Source organism: Elephantulus edwardii, unplaced genomic scaffold (genome assembly GCF_000299155.1).
Source record: "Elephantulus edwardii isolate Elephantulus edwardi_28Jun2011 unplaced genomic scaffold, EleEdw1.0 scaffold00236, whole genome shotgun sequence".
Taxonomy (NCBI): domain Eukaryota; kingdom Metazoa; phylum Chordata; class Mammalia; order Macroscelidea; family Macroscelididae; genus Elephantulus; species Elephantulus edwardii.
The window spans coordinates 1233815-1255337 of record NW_006399986.1 but is presented as its reverse complement, the minus strand read 5'-3'; the positions used below and the strand labels follow the sequence as shown (position 1 = coordinate 1255337).

Sequence of the window (21523 nt, the reverse complement as noted above, 5' to 3'; positions counted from 1 at the left end):
AGATATAGATATAGATATAGATATAGATATAGATATAGATATAGATATAGATAGATATAGATATAGATAGATAGATAGATTTTTTTTTTCAAATGGAACTTATTTTTTAAGTGATAAAAACATGTACTTGGGGGGAAAGGTTCTCCTTTTTGTTTTAAACCCCCACATTAATCAGCATGATAACCTGTTTCTGGTGGTGCTGGCCCTCCCCTAGGTGGTACTATCTGAAACACAGTGTGTTACACAGAGAGGGCTCTGGTGGCCTGAGGGGTCGGAGCGGCACTCTCAGCCCGAGGCTGAGCCTCTCGGGCGGTTCAACTCCACCAGCGGCTCCGCAGGACAAAGATCTCCTCCCACGTGATTTACAGCCTCGGAAACCGTAAGGAGGGTCGGCAAAGGCGCTGTGACTCCGTGATGAGGCGTTAGCGAGTCAGACACACACAGGGGCTCTGGAGGCCTCGTGGGGAGAGAGGGGATGCTGCCAACACAAAGGTGGTTCGAATCCACCAGCTGCTCCGAAGGAAAGAGACGGGCACTCTCCTCCTGTGCACTTTACAGCCTCTGAGCAGCCGCTGGAGGGGCAGCTGTGAGTCGGTTCTGCCTTGATGGTGTGTAAAAACAGTACACACACACACACACACACACACACACACACACGTCATTGCTTCTTGGAGAACCCTGAGATTCTAACACCCCCATAGTCCATGGCTAGGTCTGGGGCCAGCCGGGTGGGAGGGCCTCTCGGGGCGCCCTGGGCGACTTGGCTGTGCCACCTGGGAGCTGCGGTGACGGGGCACGGGCAAGCACTCACCTGGAGGGCGGGCACGCGCACGCAGTTGACCAGGTACGGCTTGTTGGTCTCCAGCAGGGAGACGAAGGGGAGGAGCTGGTGTCGGCTGCTCACCTTGTCCTTGTCATCTGGAAGGTTGAGAAGGAGCGCTCAGGCCCCCTGCCCACTGACTCGCCCCCACACACCTACCCCTCCCATTTCTGCATCCCGATGAGGAACATGCTTGTTCAGCTCACGTCTGAGCTTTGTTCTAAAGGACGTGGCCACCATGAGCACGCGCGGGGGTATGCGATGATGATAAGGGATCACTGCTCATTTTCTCAGGAACGATAACAGCATTGCGGCACCTTCAAAACTGTCCTGGTTATTTATTATTTCTAAATCACGTGATCTGCTAGAAAATGCTCCAGCAACGCAGCAGAGGAAGGAGGAGATCTGGGAATCGGAGGAGGGAGTGGACCACAGGCCCAGCTGCTCCGTGGACCAGCACTCCTCTGCTATGAGATCACAAGAAATGGGTGGTATCTGGCCCCAACAGATGGATTCTCATCAAAGAGAGGAAAACTGTGGAGCAGAATTGCAAATTCACATGGAATCCAGACTGACTGGATTCACTGAGTCTGGAATCTAATGCTTGGAAATCATCTTTAAATCTTGAACCACAACATGTCATGGAAGGGACCATCTGGGCCTGAGTCAGTTATCACATCTCATAGGACAGGGGCATCAAGGCGGGATGGACTTGCCCAGGTCATGAAGCTGGGTGATTCGAGAGGGCCCGCCCTTCATCTAGAGGAGAATGGATGGTAACCCCCATAATCTCTGTGTCCTGTCTGTCTGTGACAGGGCCTCGCCTGACACCGGGGCTCCTGGTACCTCGGTTCCCATCGCCGCCCTTGCCCTCTGCGTCCTGGGTGTGCAGCACCTCAGGGCTGCTGGCGAAGACACAGGTTGGGTGCAGCACAGTGCCTTGCTTGGTTCGTGTGTGGAATATCTGAGGAGACCAAAGTGGGTGCTTGGTTGAATGGCCTCGGGGGCCTTCCTCCCACCTCTAGGAAACCCTCTCTCACTCACCCACAGCCCCAGGGATACTCCATCCCAAGCCTGGCCCCACTGCCTCCCTCTCAGTCTGGGGCTGGTTCTGTGCACCTCAGTGTCCTACAGTGCATGGCCGATGCATGGTCACTACTTTGTCCCCATCGTGGGCCAGGCACAGAGCAGGGACTTGGTGACCATGTGCTGAGTGACAGAATAAGTCAGGGAGAGTCAGGAAGAGGAAGGGGGCCCACCTGGTCCGAGTCCTTGCGGCCGCTGTTGAAGGGGTCGGGCACGGCCAGCTGTGGGTAGAGGCCACGGCCCAGCACCAGCTTGAGCAGAGCCATCTGGTCTCGGGTCAGGTCCTGAGCGGAGCTGGCGGCCGCCTGCAGCTGCTCCAGGTTGTGCCGGAGCTTGAACTTCACGTCCTGTGGGACACAGGGGACAGTGGGGTTCCTGGGGGCCTGCTCCCTGGCTAAGTATTGCTGCATCCTGCTGGGGGCCTGCTCCCTGTCCGCTAGTCCCCGTGTCCCCGCTCTGGTGAACGCCACCCCGCAGCCTGTCCCCACCTGGATGTCCACGTCATCAGGGGTGGCCCGGGTGGTGCCACGGTCCTCGTCGCTGGAGCCACCGTCCTGCTCCTCCTGCAGCCGCAGCACCTTGCGCCTGCGGCCCCCGCTCTCCTCGTGCTGCCGCTTCAGCTGGTACAGGGCCTGGCGCTCCCTGCGCTGCTGCAGCCGGCTGTGGCTGTCCCCCGGCCCCGGGGCCTGAGCCGAGGCCAGCAGTCCGTGGTCCACCAGCAGGTCCTGAGGGCAGTGGGGTCGCGTGAGGGACAGAAGGCCCGGGGACTCTGCTCGCTCATAAGCCACCTCACCCGCCTGTGCCCTGATTTTCCTCAGAGGGCGAAGAGGGACCCTTGTTCCAGAAAGCCCTGGTGGTGCAGGAGTTAAAGCATGCAGCAACTAACCCAGAGGCCAGAGTTCAACCCAGGGGAGGACGAGAAGTTGGCCTCTGTGCTGACGCACAGTCCTGGAAACGCTCTGGGGCTGCTCTGCTCTGTCCCATGGCATCGCCATCATCAATCACAATCAGTGAGTTTGCGTTTATATAATACGTGTCTGAGAATGGGGCTGTGGGGCCACAGGCCGCAGTCCCAAAGGTCAGGGGTCATTTGAAGCCAGTTGATAAATAGGAAGGCTGGAGATTTGAGCCCACGGAGAGGCCCCTCGGAAGAAAAGCCTGGTTACCCACTTAGCAGAAATCAGCCACAGAAAACCCTACGAAGGTGACACGCATCACGGGTGGGAAAACTGTCCTGATGGTGACTGGTTTGGGTTATGCTGCCACCACAGGGCAATGAGGGACCCTCCCAAGCCCTGTCTGCCTTAAACGGAGGGGCTGGAGGAGGCGTGCTGGGGTCAGGCAGACAAATGTGAGCCTGCTTGACGGATCAGAGCCGTAAGGCTGTGAGCTTTATGGAAGGAGCTCTGATGGCACAGGGGTGAAGCACTAGCCTGCAATCTGAAGGCTGGCGGTTCGAATCCACCAGCTGCTCCGCAGAGGAAAGACGTGGCAGTCTGTGTCTGTAACATCTGCAGTCTTAGGAAGCCTGTGGGGCAGGCAGTTCAGCAGGGCCTCTAGGAGCCAGGTCACCACTGACCTGCCGGTTAGCAACTGAGGACTTAAGTGTTTTCCAGCGTGGGTCCCGGGGACTGCAATGTACTGCCCTGGAGTCGATTCCAACCCACAGTGAGCCTGTAGGGCAGTGGAACCGAACATCCCCTGACTACTGCCGCCTCCCAGCACTCACTCCCGGTTCAGAGGGCAAGGCTTTGCATGACCATGCAGGAGGTATCCTGATTTTTTTTTTCTGTCTCCTCCAGGAAGTCCTCCTTGTTCTGCCCGTTGATCAGAATGGGAGATGTACATGGGAAGGGACTCTGGTCTTGTCACCTTCCAGGGACAGAGGGACTCACACACACCCAGGACTCTTGCTCCCTTGCTCTCTACCTCCCCCAGCACTGCTGCCCCGGTGCCCTCCGACCTCCCCTCTCCCGATCCCACACCCCACGCGCACCCTCCTCTCACCTTGAACTGGCGCCGGAGATTGGCCATCTCATACAGCCGATGCTCCTCGATGCCCCGGCGGCGGCACCACTTGCGTGAGTTTCTGCTCCGCTCAGATTTCACCTGGCGAGGGTGCAGACACCAGGGGGTCAGGGCCTGGCCAGCTCGGAGCGGGGCCTGAAGGCAGGGGGATGAACGCCACCCTTGGAAGGGTGTGAGGCTGGTGGGAGACCTGTCAGGCCCTGTTTGCCTCTTTACTTCTTTCAGGGATCAGCTACAACGCCCCCTCGTACAGGAAGCCCGCTCTAACTGTCCAGGCTGAACCAGGCGCCTTCTCTGGGTCCACCGGCCCCTGTGCACCCTGGGTTACCAGTGTCTGAGGACAGCTATGTCTCCTCCAATGGACTAGGTGCCCCATGAGGGCAGAGCTGGGGTTATTTGGGTCACAGTGTGTCCCCAGCACAGGGCCAAGTTCAGAGCAGGGCTTCTGCTTGGACACAGAGAAGCCCATCTAAGGAATGCAGACCTCCTCGGCAGACGTGACTCACTGCTCAGGGCTCCTCACAGCCCTGGGTGGTCACCCTCAGGTGAGCCCTGTCTGGGGAAGGACTAGTGTGACCCTCCAGCTGAAGGCCCTAACCTCATGACAATGACAGGTGGGTGCCTTGTGGCTGGCCTCACCTGCACCTGGCTCCCGGCCCCCCCTGCATCCAGCACCACCTGCATCCCAGCCCCCCCTGCATCTAGCCCGACCTGCACCCGGCCCCTGGTCCCCCCTGCATCCAGCCCCAACTGCACCCGGCCCCTGACCCCTCACCTGCACCCAGCCCCCACTGCAAACTGTCCCCAGCCCCACCCGCACCCAACCCCAACTGCACCCTGCCCCCAGCCCCTGTCACTCCCCTGCGTCCAGCCCCACCTGCACCCGGCCCCTGGCCTCACCAGCACCCAGCCTCTGCCCCACCTGCATCCTGTCCCACCTGCACCCAGGCATTGAAGACGTTGAAGAGCGTGAAGGGGTCGCCCTGGTCACTCTCTAGGGGCCTCCGGGCGGCCGCACACTCAGGGCTGTTCTGGGCGCTGCGTGTGAAGGGCGACTGGACGCTTAGGGCCGCGGCGATGGTGAGGACGGGCTCGGCCAGGTGGAACACGGAGCCGAGGATCAGCATCTTCCCTGCGGAGGGAGTGGGCAGGGGCTGAGCAGTGCCTGGTCCAGGGGTCCCACAGCTCGCACCCCTCAGGCACAGGGGTCTTTGCTTATGAAAAGATAGCCATGCTCAAATTCACCACGTAACCTGGGGTGAGGGCCTCAGTTTCCCTGTCTGCAAGCCGAGGACAGCACAGTTTCTGTCCCTCAGCAACCTTACCCACACACTACTGGTCTCAAAGGAGTCTAGGCAATGCCGTTTGGCATTTGGTGGCTAACCAAAAGGTTGGTGGTTCAAATCCACCAGTTGTCCCTGACAAGGAAGATGAGGAAGCTGGTTGCTGGGGCGATGACAGCCTTGGAAAGTGGGCCAAGTCTACTCTATCCTCCGGGGTCACTGTCCATGGGGTTCGGTATACTGGTGTCAGGGAGTCCCCAGGGGATACAGTCAAGGGTTCAAAGGTTGGTGGGTTTCTTCTACTCTCACTCTGCTAGTCCAACCTCACCGACCACAGGCTGACTTGAAGTCTAGGCAGAGGTGCGGCCGGAGCTCCCCTCAGGGTGAGGATTCACCGCACACACTCTGGGCATGTCGCCAGGACTGGCCAGGCCCTCAGGGACATCTTGTGTGGTGAAATGTGGGGTCAGTGAAAGAGGGGAAGGCTCTCAACAAGACGGACTGACATGGGACCAATGAAGGCCTCCGTGGACGGCACGGCACCTACCACCTCCACTCCCCGTCCTGCGCTTTATTTTTCTCTCTGTGCCGCTCATGCCATCTGACTTACTGCAAATTCCCCACTGTCTGCTCAACTCCCATTCATGGTGACCCCATGGGACAGAGCAGAACAGCAGCACCCCACCCCCACACCCCTGGTCTCCAAGGTGACTTTGTCTGCAGGGAGTCACACAGCTAAGCCAAAGCCCACGCCTGAGTCACGGTTCGAATCCCTAACCCTACCCCTAACCCGCTAGCTCCTCTGAGGGAGAAAGATGGGCCATTTCCTCAGTGCGGTTAACAGCCGCAGGGGCCGGCTGGAGGGCCAGCTTGGTTCCAGCTCTACAACAGCAATTTGGTTTCAAATCTTTCCCCACGAAGCCGTGTCTCTCCTCTGGAGGTGGCCGGAAAGATCTGAAACCCCTGACCTCTCAGTTTGCAGCGGTGCTCTAACCGCAGCGCCACCAGAGCTCCTTCCTGACCTGCCACAGGCTGAGCTAACTTTTCTGATTTGCTCTCACTAGATGATGAGTCCCAGGGGGACGCAAGTGGTTAACTTAAAGGGCACTGAGACACCTCGGAAGACAGGCCTGGCGGTTTACTCTGGGGAAATAAAAAACAAACACAAAAACCTCAGCTACCTAAAACCTTCTGGAACTGGTTAGTTTTGAGGCCCCTGGAGAATGAGAGCTCTGGTAGCCTAGTGGGTAAAAAGTTGCACTGTCAAACTTAAGGCACGCAGTTCAAATCCACCAGCTGTTCCATGAGAGAAAGATGTCCCATTGCTTTGTGGGCAGGGGTGGGGGGGTCAGTTCTATGAGTCAGTTCTGACTTAACACGCAACAACAGAACGTGAACTCCCCAAAGGCAGGGACTTGCGCCTGTGGCATCTGCGGCCCCAGAAACAGGGCCTGGCACAGAAGAGGCGATCACAAATCTATGAATGAATGAACAGGGCCCGGAGATGGAAGAGACGTGCCGGCTGGTCTCACACCCACCCCAGGAGCCAGTGACACCCCGAGGGGCTCCTCACCGATGACCACATCCACAGGCAGCTGGGCCAGCAGGGAGCCAATGGGCGTGAGGGCCTCCTCACTGTCCAGGGCCCCTTGGTCCCGGAGGTAGAGGATCGCAGTTTCCAGGCTGGCTGGAGGTGGGGGCTCGATGAAGGGGAAGGTTCGGGGGTCCCCGACGTCCATGCTCTTCATCTGAAAGGACAAAGGAAATGAGGTACACATGAGACTGGGGGGCACTGGGGCTGCTCAGCGCTCACAACTTGTGATACACCCCAAATGACCAGGCTGGAGGAGCCTAGGGGATACCCCCCCCATCATTCACACTGTGAAGGGGTGGAAGAAAGGCCACTGTCTGTCTGCTAACCTCCCTGTCCAGCGCTCTGTCCCCCAACTCTGGCCAGTCCTGGGAGTTCCGCCAACACACCTGGTCTTGTGTGTTTTTAAGTTCTGCTCCACATTTCCCCCCACCCTGGCCCAGATCTTCCACTCCGGCCCCTTTTGGAGTGAGTGGTCAGCGGTGGTAGCTGGGCACCATCTAGGCTTTCTGCTCTCAAGGTCTTGGAAGTTGAGGTTCTAGTCCTTAGGACTAATTGCTTATTTGTACTAAAGTTTATTTTTCACTGTGATTTGAGTGAAGGTTTACAAAACAAATTATTTTTTCATTTAATCATTAATAAATATTTTGAGTCTTCGCAATCACTTACTACGCATCAGAGAGCTGGAAAATGACTAGGGATGATAGAAAGAGAATTGATGCCTTTGAGTTGTGGTGCTGGAGAAGCGTGCTGAATATACCATGGACTGCTAAAAGAACGAACAGATTCATCCCGGAGAGAGTGAAGCCAGGCTGCTCCTTGGAGTCAAGGATTCAGAAGCTCTGTCTGACATACTCTGGGCATGTAGCAAGGTGGGACCAGTCCCTGGAAGGGCATCATGCTTGGGAGGGCGGAGTGACAGAGCAAGAGAGGAAGACCCTCAATGAGATGGATTAATTCAGTGACTGGGGTAGTGGAGGTAGGTGTGTCAGAGACAGTAAGATTGGCACAGGATAGAGCAGGGGTTAGGGCTCTTGAATACAGGGTCACTATGAATCACAAGCGAATCGACAGCACATAACAACAACAACAAATACCCACAATGTAACGGCACTTTCCCCACTTCCTCCCTGTATGTCTGGTTTCCACTAGCCCTTCTAGACCTCTTTGTGTCCTCCCATCTTTAGTCAGACTAGGCTGACCATCTCTTACTGGATATTGCCTCTCCTTTCACCCAGTTTAGTACATGCCCATTATCCCTTTGGGATAACTAGGTGCCTCCTACCTACATGGAGCTCTGGAGGTGCAGTCTGTAAGGAATCGTGTCATTAAGCCACAGGCAAAGCCTCGGGGTGGGGGTGGGGGTTCGAATCCACCAGCTGCGCTGCAGAAGAAAAGTGGGCGATGGCCTCCCGTGTGAGTCACAGCCTCGGAAAACTGCCGGGAGGGTCAGCTATGATTCTGCCCGACACACGCCAGCGAGCGTTTCCAATTATCGATTTACTAACTTTGCTCCTTCTCCCTCACTGGTAAGCATCCAAGAATGATTTTCTGCTTTTCCTCCCTTTTTCTTTGTTCCAGATTGAGGGAGACTAATAGATGGCTAATTACATGGCTGTTCTCAAGGTTTTAAGACTCCAGCTGCTTCTCACCAAAGTTGTTGTTATCTTTGTTGTGTACCGTTAAATTGGAACCGATCCACAGCTGACACTCCAGTGGGTTTTCAGAGGCCGTTATTCTCACGGGAGGAGATTGCCCGTCCTTTTCCCATGGAGCAGCGGGTGGCTTTGAACCAGATGCCGTTGGGATTGCAGCGCAGCTTCTTGTCACTAGGCCACCAGAGCTCTCTCACCAAAGCAGGATATAGAACACTGTGTTTGCAGACTAGATTATGCCAACTGACCTTGATGACCCCAAAGGTTATGGTCCCAAAGCTTCACACCAGCAATCATGCCCTGGCTGTTTGGTTATGATTAAGCAGCTCTGCTCCCTGTGGGCTCTGCTCCATACAAGGGTATATTTACAAGACACACTAACATGAGCGTAGAGGCATCACCTACTAAACCCACGATGCCAAGACTGTAAATCTTTACAGATACAGACGCCCCTCTTTCACCTGTACAGCGGCTCGTGGGTTTGAACCACTGACCCTTCTCGTCAAGCTGAGCACTTAACCATCGCACTGCCAGGACTCCTTAAGACTGGTTGCCACGGTCTAGACCCCACCCGCGTCCAGTCCTCCCTCCTGCGTGTCTCACCTGCAGCACCAGTGCGTCCAGGGCCACCCTCCGGCTTTCCGGGACGGGGTAGGGGGCGAAGGCATCGTAGTCTGATTCGGCGTAGAGGCGGAAGCAGACGCCGGGGCCCGTGCGGCCGGCTCGGCCCTTGCGCTGCTCGGCGCTGGCCTGGCTGATCCAGAACTCCTGCAGCCGCTGCAGCTTGGCCTGCGGGTCGAAGCTCATCTCCTTCACCTTTCCTGAGTCGGGAGAAGGTTGTGGCGGTTACGGGAGTGGCTGGGCCACGAATCTCCGGGGTGGCATTTATAGAGTGGGGTAATTTGGTACTTTTATAATCATGTACTTATTCTCAGTGATGTAGCCAGATATGAGCAGCCCCCACAGGAGAGGAGCAGGGCGGGGTGCAAACCCTTAACTGCTCACAGCCCCGATCTGATGTCGGGAAGTATCCTCTGGACGGTGACCAGCAATGAAAACAAGCTTATGGACCCTGTGGCAAAGCTGGCTGGCAGATGAGGATCTTGCCTCTGGCTCTTCACTTCTGCCTCTTGGACGTGAACTGGTGGCCTCAGAGCCAGCAGTCTGCTGTCTCACCCACCCACCTTGGACCCATCATCCTCTGCAGTTTCTCCGTGAATCGGGAGATGCCTCCCTCTCTTTGGAAGCACCTGCTACATGCCGGGGAGGCCCTGGGCAGTGCAAACAGCTAACGTGCTTGGGGCCCTAACCAAAAGGCTAGAAGTTCAAGTCCACCCGGACCTGCCTCAGAACAAGACCCGATCATCTAGTTTTATGAGTCAGTCACTGAAAACCATCCGGAGCGTCACACAAACCACAACGATTTTCTTTCACGACTGCATCACCCAGAAAAGCAGCGGCCTCCCACTGTGACACACTGAGGGCTTCCAGGAGTGGGCAGCCGGCTGCCTGGGCCAAGCTCTGGGCAGACAGAGGGAGAGGACCAAGCCTGTGTGCTGAGCAGGCTGAACGGAAAACACGGTGTGTCATCGCCTCCAAGACCAGCCCCTGTTCACACTGTGTTTAATCACGCTCTCAGTGGACAGGCAGGAACTCACACTCGCTGCTGGCTCCTCGCTGAGCCTGCACTGGGTTTCTGAGGCTGTAAATCACACACGAGGGGCCTGCCCCTGCCCGTCTTTCTCCTGCAGAGCTGCGGGTGGACCCGGCTCACCAGAGAAGCATCAGCACTGGGTCAGCTCCCTACACGCTACCCCCCACCCCCACCCCGAGCTTCCTGTAGACAACAACAGGTTTTAGAGTGCCGGCACCTTAAGATTCAAGCCAACAAGGTAACCAACGTTAAGGGGTTCTTGAGAGGTGCTTATGGTTAGCCCTTCAGACTGTTAATCTGAATCCAGTGGTTCAGTCTAAGCAGAGGTGCCTCAGAGGAAAGGCCTGGTGATCTACTTCAGAAAACTTAGCCTGCAGAGCACAGTGCTGTTCCGACACACACAGGCCAACAGGGTCACCAGCAGTCATCACCGGGCTCTGACACACACAGGTGGACCGGGCCACCGGGAGTCAACGGCCACTGGTTACAGCATTTACCGCGAGACGCTCCACCAGGCACCGTCCTCAGCACCCAAGAGTGCCCCCACCAGGTTATCCTGACAACCTGAGGGCAGGCCTGCCGTTATGCCCATTTTGCAGACGAGCAAACTGAGGCACAGAGTGTGCCAGCACCATGACCCTCATCCACAGCCGGCAAGACACGCAGCCAGGCTGGGGTCCCGAGTCTCCCAACCAGTATGTGACGCTGACATGCCGGCTTGTATTGGGTGGGAGGACAGAAAAGAGAGAGGAGTGGATGGAAAGGTAATGGCAGTGCCATGCAGGAAAGGCAAGCATCCCAGGGGAGGAGAGAATGGCAGAAGGAGGGGATAGTGACTTCAAGATCGAAGGAAGTAGAGGAACAGGTGAAGGCATAAGCAATGTGGACATGTGGAGAGAGGCCGCTCTCCACAGAGAATACAGGACAGACCCCGGAGACACAGCAGGTTGGACTCCAGAACAATGCAATAAGGCAGACGCATGAAATATTTTGGTTTCTCATATATTACACTACATTGAACTATCTATGAATGAAGCCCTAGGAGAGCACAGCAGATTACTGCTGGGCTGCAAACTCGAAGATCGGCTATTGGAATCAACCAGCCACTCCTTGGGAGAGAAATGAGGCCTTGAAACCCGATGGCCGGTCGCCAGGAGCCGAGATCAACTCGACAGCAGAGGCCTGCGTTAGGCTGGGGTAGCTCGTTCTGGGTAACATGACGGAAAATGTCACAATATTCTGAGAATTGCCACCGAGTGACACAGCGGCAGGAAGCGAACAGCACAGGCTGTTCCTGGAAGAATGGCAGGGCTTGCTCAACCCTGGGTTGCCACAAACCTGCCACCATGCATAAGAAAGATGCTGCATCTGCAAAGAGCCAGAAGGTGAAGTAGGAGAGTGAGTGCAAAGACCCCGGGTGAGGCGTGCACCCGGCGTGTCTGAGAAAGACGAAAAGCTTCCTGCTCGGTCTGGGACAAGGGCAGCGGCTGACCCTCCTCTCTGGCCCATGGGGTGGTGGCCGGGGGTGTCCTTACCAGAATCCACCACGAAGCGGATCCCATCGATGGTGACGGAGGTTTCGGCGATGTTGGTGGAGAGGATGCACTTACGGACGCCAGGGGGCGCCACGTCGAATACCTGCGGGGCAGGAAGGTGGACATCAGGGACTTGACTGACCGCTGTGTGTCTGTGGGCTCCATGGGCACATTCTCGGGGTCGCACAGCACCTCATCCTCGTGTGCTTAACACAGCTTCGAGGTCGCCCCCTGAATCATCTTCTCTCCTGAGACCTGGGCTTCTTGCACGCCTCCTCCAGGCAGCCCACAGCCACACCTGAACATCACGCTCACCTTGAACTCGTCTCTCCCTCCTCACTCACCCCCGTGGCTCCCACCCTGCTCGGGCCCCTTCTTTCCCTCCCTCCTCCCTGGTCTCCATCTCATCCCTCTACTTTACAGCAAAAACCTGATGCTGTCTCTCCTCTGCTCAGAACCCTCACGTGTCCCTCGTACCCGTGGGACTGTCTGCTTCTCACTGGGTCCCACGTGGTCCCGTCCCCACTCTCTCTCTTTCTCTCTCTCTGGCATCCCCTTCTGGGGAAATCAGAATCCTAGCCATACTATGCGCAGTGTCCCTGTTACTCCGGCATCTTCTCACCCCAGGCTCTGCACGAGCCCCTCTCTTCTTCATTCAAACACGGTGAGTAAGCTGAAGTTGGCAGAGCATGGCTGCCTGGCCCATCCCACCTGTTCTGTAAATAAAGTTTTATTGGAACGCATCCTCCTTCATCCACAGCCAACGGCTACAGTGAAGCTACAGTTACAACAGAGACCCTGTTGTTACTCGATGCCGTCATGTTGATTCTAATCCATGTGACAAAGAAGAACTATTTCCTATGCTGTCATCTTTATGGAAGGAGCTCTGGTGGCCTAGAGGATGAGGAATTGTGCTGCCAACCCAAAGGCAGGCGGTTCAAATCCAAAAACTGCTCCATGGAAGAAAGATGGGAAATTTCCCCCTGTGTGTATTTACAGCTATGAGTTGGTTTCCACTTGACATCTTTCCAGAAGTTTGCTGCCACGGCTTTCCCCCAGGAAGCTGGTGGTGGGTTCAGACCTCGACCTTCCCGTCAGCAGCCCAGTGCTTAAAACTGTGGCCCCAGGGCCCCTTCCAGGGTTGTAAAATAAAAAAAGAAACCTACTGCCTTCAATTGGAGGGTAAGTATGACCCATTGCGACCCGATGAACAACAGACCAGAACCCTGTTCTATCCTGTGCTATCTTCACACTTCCTGACACATCAGAGCCCACTGTGACAGTCACCGTGTCAATCCACCTGGCCGAGGGTCTTCCTCTCCTTCGCCGACCCTCTATCTTTCTGAGCATCAAGTCTCTCTCCAAGGAATAGCCTCTCCTTACCCTGTGCACAACAGACTGAAGCCTTGCCCAGCTCTGTGCCACCCTCATTCATCACCTCCACTGCGCTCAAGCCCACTGCTGGGGTCGCTGTGTCAACCCATGTGTCCGAGGATCTTCCTCTCCCCTGCCCATCTTTCCAAGTCCAGTGTCCTTTTCCAAGGACCAGCGCCTCCTGACCACACGCCCAGAGGAGTTGAGGTGAAGGCTCTCCTTGCTCTAAGGAACACTGCCGGCTGAACTGTACCAAGACAGACTTGTCTGTTCTTTCGAGAGTCTACGGCATAGTCAACACTCTGCCAGCTCCACAGTGCAAAGGCGTGGATTCATCTTCGGTCCCGTCTTCACGATCCAACTTTCAAACGCGTATGAACCAACTGAGAACATACCATGGCATACCTGACAGGTTGGGCACACTTTCCTTTTTAGAGTGGCACCCATGCTCTTGAGCAGAGGTCTCTGACAGCAGATGTGCCCATAGCCATGTGTCTTTTGCTTTCTTGACTGTTGCTTCCTTAGGTGTTTATTGGGGGGTCCAAAAATATGGAATCTCGGACAACGTCAATCTCTTCTCCACTTCCCATGAGGATGCCTGTTGGTCCGGTGAGGAGGAGTTTTGCTTGCTTTATATTGAGGTATAATAGTCCATACCGTATAGTCTCGGCTCTCCTTCAGTCAGTGCTTCACGTCCTCCGACCTTTCAGGAAGCAAAATGACCCTAGGAGCCTGGGAGTGAGACTGAGTGAACCTCTCTCTCCACAGTGCCTTCCAGCCCGGAAGCTTTATGGAAGCGGACTGCCGCGTAACTCTGCTGCAGAGAGACAGCTTATAGCCTGCAAGACGGAAAAGATTTACGCTAGCCCTTTACAGAAGGGCACACTGGTGGCTCGGTGGTAAGGAACTATGCTGTCAATGCAAAGGCACATGGTTCGACTCCACCAGCTGTCCCACAGGAAGAAGACGGACAATCTCCTCTGGTGTGATTTACGGCCTCTGGAAACCCACTGGAGGGTCAGCTACGGGTTAGTTCTGACTCAGTGGTACTAAACAACAACTTGTCAAGAAAGTCTGCCCATCTCTGGCTTAGAGCATGGGCTCTGGTGCAAAGCCACTTGAGTTTGAATCCTTGCTCTGTGAAGCTGTGTGTGAGTCTGCACGTTACTGTATCCCACTTCCCTAAGCCTTGTTTTTCCACCTGCCAAACACGCTAACAGACCTGCCAGATGTGGTGGCTGTGAGATGAGATGTGTATGGAGAGCAGAGCCCTGACCTGTTTATCACACCTAATCTGGAAAGTTCTCTCTGTCCTTTCACTACACTCTGGCTGTCTCAGATCTCGGCCTCGACCAGTCTCCTCCTCTGGAAAGCCTTTCCTGAATCCACCAAGATTCTGGGTGCCCGGAGACCCTGTTTCTTTCCTGAAGGTTAGTAAAACTGTTTGTCTGCACCAATATGCCAGCAGCCACAGAGGGTAAAGGTCACATCTTGGCAGCCCTGAGTCCTAAAGCCCCCATCTCAGGGGGAGGCGCTGGGGTGGTGCCACTGAGCACCACTGTGGGACCGGAAAGGTGAAGACTGGGGGACTTCAAGGTCAGCCACCAAGATGGTGCTCACCTCCTGTAATTCACGCCCTTACCGAGGCCCTCCCCACCTCGCAGGGCAGAGATGCTGAGACCAGAAGAACTAGCTACAGCTGCTGACTGCTCTGTAAGGGAATACAATAGGAGGTCCTGGAGAGTGTGCAAAGAAAAACATGAAACACTGAAAAGAAACAAAGTCCAGGCTTGCTGGTGTGACAGAGACCAGTGGAAGCCCTCAGACTTTTGGTTCTCAGCCTCTCTTCAAGCCAGGAGCTGAAATCAGCCCCACGGTTCAACTTTCAGCCATTCAATCAAAGGGCCTACAAGGTGAACAATAACACAAGGGAGGTATGAGTTCCCCGGAACAATCAGACCACACGACCAAAGTGCAGCATTTGTCCAGAGATAAACCTTAGTTCGGTCACTATATACTGCAGGCGACTCAATGGCACAGAACAATAACACACTATGACAGGTTTGAATGCAGGAGTGGTGTTCACTTTCTAAACAACATGTCTACAGAAACTCTATGAACTTTGATAAATGTCGATAATTGTAGAGGGGCTTCAGGCCTTTTGTTCATAGGGTCACTATGAGTCATGTTCAACTTGAAGGCAATCAACAACAACAACAAAGTTTAGGTGATAGGAAGGGGTGGGAAAGAAGGACAGAAGGAAATGAGAATATACGGAGCCAGTGGGAAGAAAGGTACCACACCACGGGATCTGTAATCAATGTCCAGGGACGTAAAAGTGTGTGGAATGTTGAACAGAAAGCCAATGTGCTCTCTGAAGTTAAATTCAAATCACATAAAAGGTTGTTTTCAGAAAATATAAAAAGAAATTCTAGGGGGTCAAACCCTGTCACACAGGATCACCACGAGTGGGAACTGACGCAATGGTACCGTCAAAAGCAATTCCTGTGGCAAGAAGCCGCAACTACAATCCCAGAGGTGCACGGTCGAATCCACCAGATGCTCTGCCGGGGAAGGAGGGACAATCTCCTCCTGTACCAGTCAGATCTGATTTGACGGTACACGCACACAAAAATAATAAAATGTAAAAAAACAAACAAACAACAATTCCTTTGTCCAGCACGTGCCCCTGGAATGCCCTCCTCTAACTGGAGCTGCTCCCATGTCCTCTACCTCACTGGAAGTTCTCCCTGGCCCCTGCTCTCCCATCCAGAGGAGGTGAGGGGCCATCTCTGCCCTCCACCTCACCTGTCCATAGCTGCCCTGCCTCCTCCTGCCTCCCAGGGAGAAGCCTGTCTGCCCCCCTCAGCCGGCCCCGGCCTCCTCCGTGTGTGTGTGTGTGTGTGTGTGTGTGTGTCACCTTGTCCTGGTCGGCCACAGAGAGCGTGCTGTGTAGTGGCAGCACCACCCAGCGCTGCGTGTGGTTGGCGTAAGTCTGCGCGGCCTCCAGCACGATGCTGATCTCGGCCATGCCACTGAGGAAGACGAGGAGGTCGCCCCGCTCCTCAGGTGGGTACTTGTTGTCGATGGCCTCCATCACCCTCAGGAAAGGCTGCGGGTCCAGCTTCTCTGACTTGGCTGCGGCCGGCTCTGCTTCTGGGGGCTGGTAGACGACCTGCGATGAGACAGAGTCCACGCTGTCACCTCCAGGGAGGGGCACTGGGGCACTCTGAGCAAAAGTCCTATAAGTCTGGAAGATACGGCAGCAAAGATAGGGATCTCTCACACGACACTCAGATAGCATCATCTGAGGAGGAAGGATCAAAAAGCATTAAAAGAATTAGGGACTTAATTGTGTCATTGAAAATATGTGTCAGGGGGCCCTGGGGGCCCAGTGGGTAAGGAGCTGCACTGTCAACCCAAAGGCAGGAGACCTGTCTCCACTCGCTGCTCCACGGGAGAAAGGCAGGCAGTTTCCACCCATGTGAGTCGCAGCTTCTGAAAAACTGGAGGGTGAGCTATGAGTAGGTTCTCAACAGCCAGGTATGTGTTATAATCTCTGTGGTTAGGATTCCATTTAGGAATAATTTGTCTCGGTCATTAATGGGACAGGTTTAGTGTAGGGTGTGTCTTGAGAGAATGGCTTATAAAATATAAAAGGAGCAGATGAAACAAGCAGAGATGGGGGAAGATGGATGGCAAGTGACAAGAACCAGGAAATAAGGAGGAGGGGGATACGGTCAGATACTAGGCAGTAGCTGTGGCCAATTATCAGGGTGACCAGATGCCAGGTAGGTGGGGGCATGGCCAGAAACCAGGCAGCGGTTGTGGTCAAACACCAGACATAACCAGCTACTGGGCATGAAGTGGGGTATGGACATAAGGCTGGGGCACTGCCAGACAGCAGACAGGAGGTGAGGGCGTCGCCAGACACTTGAGAAGGGGTAAGGGTGTGGCCAAACAGCAGACAGGAGGTGGGGGCATGGCCAGACAGCAGACAGGGAGTGGGGGCATGGCCAGACAGCAGACAGGGGGTGGGGGCGTGACCTGACATCAGATAGGAGGTGGAGGCGTGACCAGACAGCAGACAGGAGGTGGGGGCGTGACCAGACATCAGACAGGGGTGGGGGCGTGGCCAGACAGCAGACAGGGGTGAGGGCGTGGCCAGACAGCAGGCAGGGGGTGGGGGCGTGGCCAGACAGCAGACAGGAGGTGGGGGCGTGGCCAGACAGCAGACAGGGGGTGGGGGCGTGACCTGACATCAGACAGGAGGTGGGGGCGTGGCCAGACAGCAGACAGGGGTGGGGGCGTGGCCAGACAGCAGACAGGGGGTGGGGGCGTGGCCAGACAGCAGACAGGGGGTGGGGGCGTGACCTGACATCAGCCGGGGTGGGGGCGTGGCCTGACATCAGACAGGAGGTGGGGCCGTGGCCAGACATCAGACAGGGGGTGGGGGCGTGACCTGACATCAGACAGGAGGTGGGGGCGTGGCCAGACAGCAGACAGGAGGTAAGGGCGTGGCCGGACACCAATGGGGGGCGTGGCCGGACACCAATGGGGGGTGTGGCCGGACACCAGGGGAGGCTGTGCTATCAGTGAAGCAGCTGGCACTGACCGTGATCGGGAAGAGCCTGCCGGGCACCTGCACCACCGGGGCGCCCCCGAAGTAGTCGGAGAAGAGGGCGATGTTGATGGTGGCCGACATGAGGACCACCTTGAGGTCCGGCCGCCTTGGCAGCAGGCGCCGCAGCACGCCCAGGAGGAAGTCGTTGTGAAGGTGCCGCTCGTGGACCTCGTCCACGATCAGCACCTGGTACTGGGGCAGGTGGGGGTCCCGCTGGATCTGCCTCAGGAGCAGCCCCACCGTCAGGAACACGATCTTGGTGGCCGCCGATCGCGTGCTCTCGAAGCGGATCTGGTAGCCGACCTGCAGGGGGGACATGGGCAGAGACCTGAACTGTCCACCTGCCGGTGTGGGGTCAACTCCGACTCACAGCGACCCCGGCAGGGCAGGGCAGAGCTGCCTCACGCTTTCCAAGGCCGTCACGTCCACAGAAACTGACACCCATCTTTCCCCACAGAGCTGCTGGTGGGTCCGAACCAATGACCCTTAGGGTGGCAACCCAGCACTCAACAGTTCGGCCACCGCGAGCCCTCAGAGGCAGCTGTGGGAATTCCCAGTCTGTAGCCCGATGGTCTGGACCTGGACACACCAAGCTTGTGGCTGGATCTGAACTGAAGGAGCCTCGTAGAAGACACTTGAGTTTTGGTAGTGCTGTGGGTAAGGCGTTTGGCTGTTAACAGAAAATGGGTAGTTTTGATGGGCTTTTGCACAACGAGAGATTGTGAGGACACGCAGGGCTGGGCAGGGTTTGATTCTGTTTTAAGCAGGATTGAAGGGCACGGTGAGGGCAGCAGTGGGCCCACGTGTGTCAGGAAGTGTGAGGGTGACACAGGACACGACAGGTTCAGATCTGCTGTTCAGAAGGTCACTATGAGTCACACTTGACTCCACAGCACCTAACAACCACCACCATCACCTTTATGGAGTCCACACACTACCCTCCTCCCACCGCCATGGCCTCGGAAGTCCAGCAGCCACGGCTGCGTGCGACCCCACGGCCTCAACCAAGGCCACAAAGGAACCAAGAACACGAGTAAGCTGAGGCCCAGCCGCCACAGGCGATTCACCGAGCACACCAAGCGCGTGCCGGACACGACCCGGGAGGTGTGCGGCTTCCTGAAATATGAGCACTGAGCCATGGAGCTGCTCAAGGTCTCCAAGGACAGGTGGGCCCTCAAGTTCATCAAGAAACAAGTGGAGACACACACCTGCGCCAAGAGGAAGCAGGAAGGACCCAGCAATGTCCAGGCCACCATGAGGAAGGCCAAGGAATACAGAGTGGGCCCCACTGTCCCCCAAAGCCCTCACCCATCGGATGTAATAAAATGTTAACAAACGAGAAACAATCTCTACAAAGCTGACTGGCACACCTTTCTCCTACAGGGTACCTGGTGCATTTGAACCACCAAAGTATTATCAATCAACCGGCTGCCGAATGCTTAACCAAGGTGCTAGGATGACAGCTCCAGAAATCGTCTCTCAAGAAACGTCCCCATTCTTTTGTTACAGCTGCTTGAAAGAGAGTGAGCAGCATGTCACACGTTTCCAGGCGGCTGCTGTTAAGACTGCGTGACTGGGTGATGGAGTATCTTTGGCATTTGGATGGCACACAAGTCAAGTCGCAGGCAGATTTCTAGAACCCTCGCTGAGTCACAGGGAAGTGCTTTTGTAACTTTAACTGGTACCGCCATCTGGACAAGCAACTTACTTCCCAAGTGCGGGCCCCGTCTCCCTACAATAGATCTTGAGATCTTGTTTTTGTTTTTTTGTTTGTTTGTTTTGTTTTGTTTTTTTATTTTTGTGTGTGTGTACCGTCAAATCAGATCTGACTGGTACAGGAGGAGATTGTTCCTCCTTTTCCCGGCAGAGCATCTGGTGGATTCGAACCGTGTGCCTCTGGGATTGTAGTTGCAGCTCCTTGCCACTAGGCCACCAGAGCTCCCCTAGATCTTGAGATCTTAACCTGTGTAAAGACGGGTCCTGGTGAAGCTCTGGCTGTTACGAAAAGCCAGGGATTGGCAGGCTGAGGCCACAGACCGCTCTCCAGGGGGAGATGCAGCCGTCTGCCTGCTCTCCCAAGGACTGCAGCCTAGAAGACCCCATGGGCACTTTTATTCTGTCTGAGTGGGAACTGCCTTGGTGCCAAGGGGTTGATGTTGCTGTCAGATCTGAACCCTGCCCTGCCCTGGGCCACCCTCATCATCTCTGACATTCGAGCCCACTGTCACCGTCACTGTGCCAGCCCATCTTATCGTGGGTCTTCCTCTCTTTCTCCGACTCTCCACCTTGCCTGGCGTGACGGGTACCTACAGGTACGACCCTTTCAGAAAGAGACGAACGCTGGTGGCACTGTGGCTAAGGCACTCGCTTTCTAACCAACAGGTGAGGTGTTTGAACCCACTAGGCACTCTGAGGGAGACAGATGCGGGTCTTCTCCCATGAGGGTTTACAGCCTGGGAAACAGATGGAGGACTGGCACGAGCGTGTAGTGGGCGGCTCTGGAGAGCGTCAGTGATGCTCCATTTAAAGCACTGGGCTGCTAACTCAAAGGTCAGCAGTTTGAAGACACCAGTTGGCCTGGGGGAGAAAGCAGCGTCAGTCTGCTCCTGTAAAAATTCACAGCGTGGGAAACCCTGTGGGCATTTCTACTTTGTCCTCCGGGGTCTGTGTCAGAGTCAACCTGAAGGCAGTGGGTTTGCTTAGGTTTTGATTTTGGGGTGTGTGGAGAGGTCACGATGAGATCCACAAAAGTAACTCAAATACAGATGTCACCCTGACTCACCTGCGAGCCGTACTGACTGAGGCTCTCGAAGCCGACGCGCTTGGCCAGGGAGATGCAGGCGATGCGTCGGGGCTGCGTGCAGGCCACGTGGCTGAAGCCGGCGGCCAGCAGGTACTGGGGCACCTGAGTGGACTTCCCGCAGCCCGTGTCCCCTGCCACCACCACCACCTGGTGTTCCCTCAGCGTCTGCAGGATGCGCTTCCCGTACTGGGCGATGGGCAGCGCCACACGCTCCCGCTGCAGCTTGGCCAGGCGCCCGAAGGCCTGCTTCTGGCCAAAGTCCAGGTAGTGCAGCAGGGCCCGGCGGAACTCGGACACCCTCTCGGGGGGCACACGCCGGGCCAGCTCCCGGGAGGTGCGAGGGTCAGGGCCCAGCACCGAGAGGTTGATGCGGTAGCGGGCGTCATAGGTGCAAGGCAGGTCTGCCAGCGCCGGGATGCTGTGCCTGGGGGGCCTGGGGTCTCTCTCCTCCTCCTTCTGGGCTGTCCTGAGAGTCTGGAACCTCTGCAGACGCTCAAAGAAGGCCCAGAACTTCTGGCACTCCTCGGAACCGGGGCGGAGTGAATCCTCGTCACCGAAGAAGGCATCCTCCAGGAGACGGCGTGTTTCTGGACGGTTCCAGTCCCAAGGCTCCGGGGCCTCTTCCTCACGGGGTGCCCGGTGGTGATCTCGGGGACCTCGACCCTCCTTAGTTCTGGGCGGGGACATCTCACATAGCACTAGGCTGTCAGAGGTCCAGCCTCAGTTCTGATCGCCTACCAAGTAGTCTCATCCGTTCCCCTGCTCCGAGGTGGCAGTGGGATGCTGCATGCAGTCAGGGAACCGTATCCTTGCTGTCTGCAAACAGGGACCCTGTCCTCTTCAGAGAGCCGAGTTCCTTCCTCATTGGGGGAGCAGAACCACTAGGGCTTTGGCCGAGCTGATGCCCCTCTCCACCTCTGGAGCGACCTCCTGGATGGACACAAATCTACAGAGGAGACAGAAGACATTCATTCACGGATTTGTAACAATAACTTTCCTGAACTCAGAGCACTGAATTGAAACTCTGTAGCCTCTAAAAAAAACCCCAGATTCACTGCCATTAAGTCAGT

General features: G+C 56.0%; 1 protein-coding gene across 1 annotated transcript in view; it reads right to left on the bottom strand.

Moving 5' to 3' along the window:
* Positions 1 to 21140, bottom strand: part of DHX34 (DEAH (Asp-Glu-Ala-His) box polypeptide 34) — a 24543-nt gene extending 3403 nt beyond the window's left edge. The window contains exons 1-12 of the mRNA XM_006898633.1: positions 20433 to 21140; positions 17642 to 17953; positions 15947 to 16201; positions 11653 to 11755; positions 9067 to 9284; positions 6791 to 6965; positions 4873 to 5066; positions 3914 to 4015; positions 2395 to 2631; positions 2080 to 2253; positions 1667 to 1784; positions 812 to 918 (exon numbers count right to left, since the gene is read on the bottom strand). Coding sequence (XP_006898695.1) covers positions 812 to 918; positions 1667 to 1784; positions 2080 to 2253; positions 2395 to 2631; positions 3914 to 4015; positions 4873 to 5066; positions 6791 to 6965; positions 9067 to 9284; positions 11653 to 11755; positions 15947 to 16201; positions 17642 to 17953; positions 20433 to 21140 — 2703 coding nt within the window. The remainder of the gene's footprint in view (positions 1 to 811; positions 919 to 1666; positions 1785 to 2079; positions 2254 to 2394; positions 2632 to 3913; positions 4016 to 4872; positions 5067 to 6790; positions 6966 to 9066; positions 9285 to 11652; positions 11756 to 15946; positions 16202 to 17641; positions 17954 to 20432) is intronic.
* Positions 21141 to 21523: the final 383 nt, after the last annotated feature.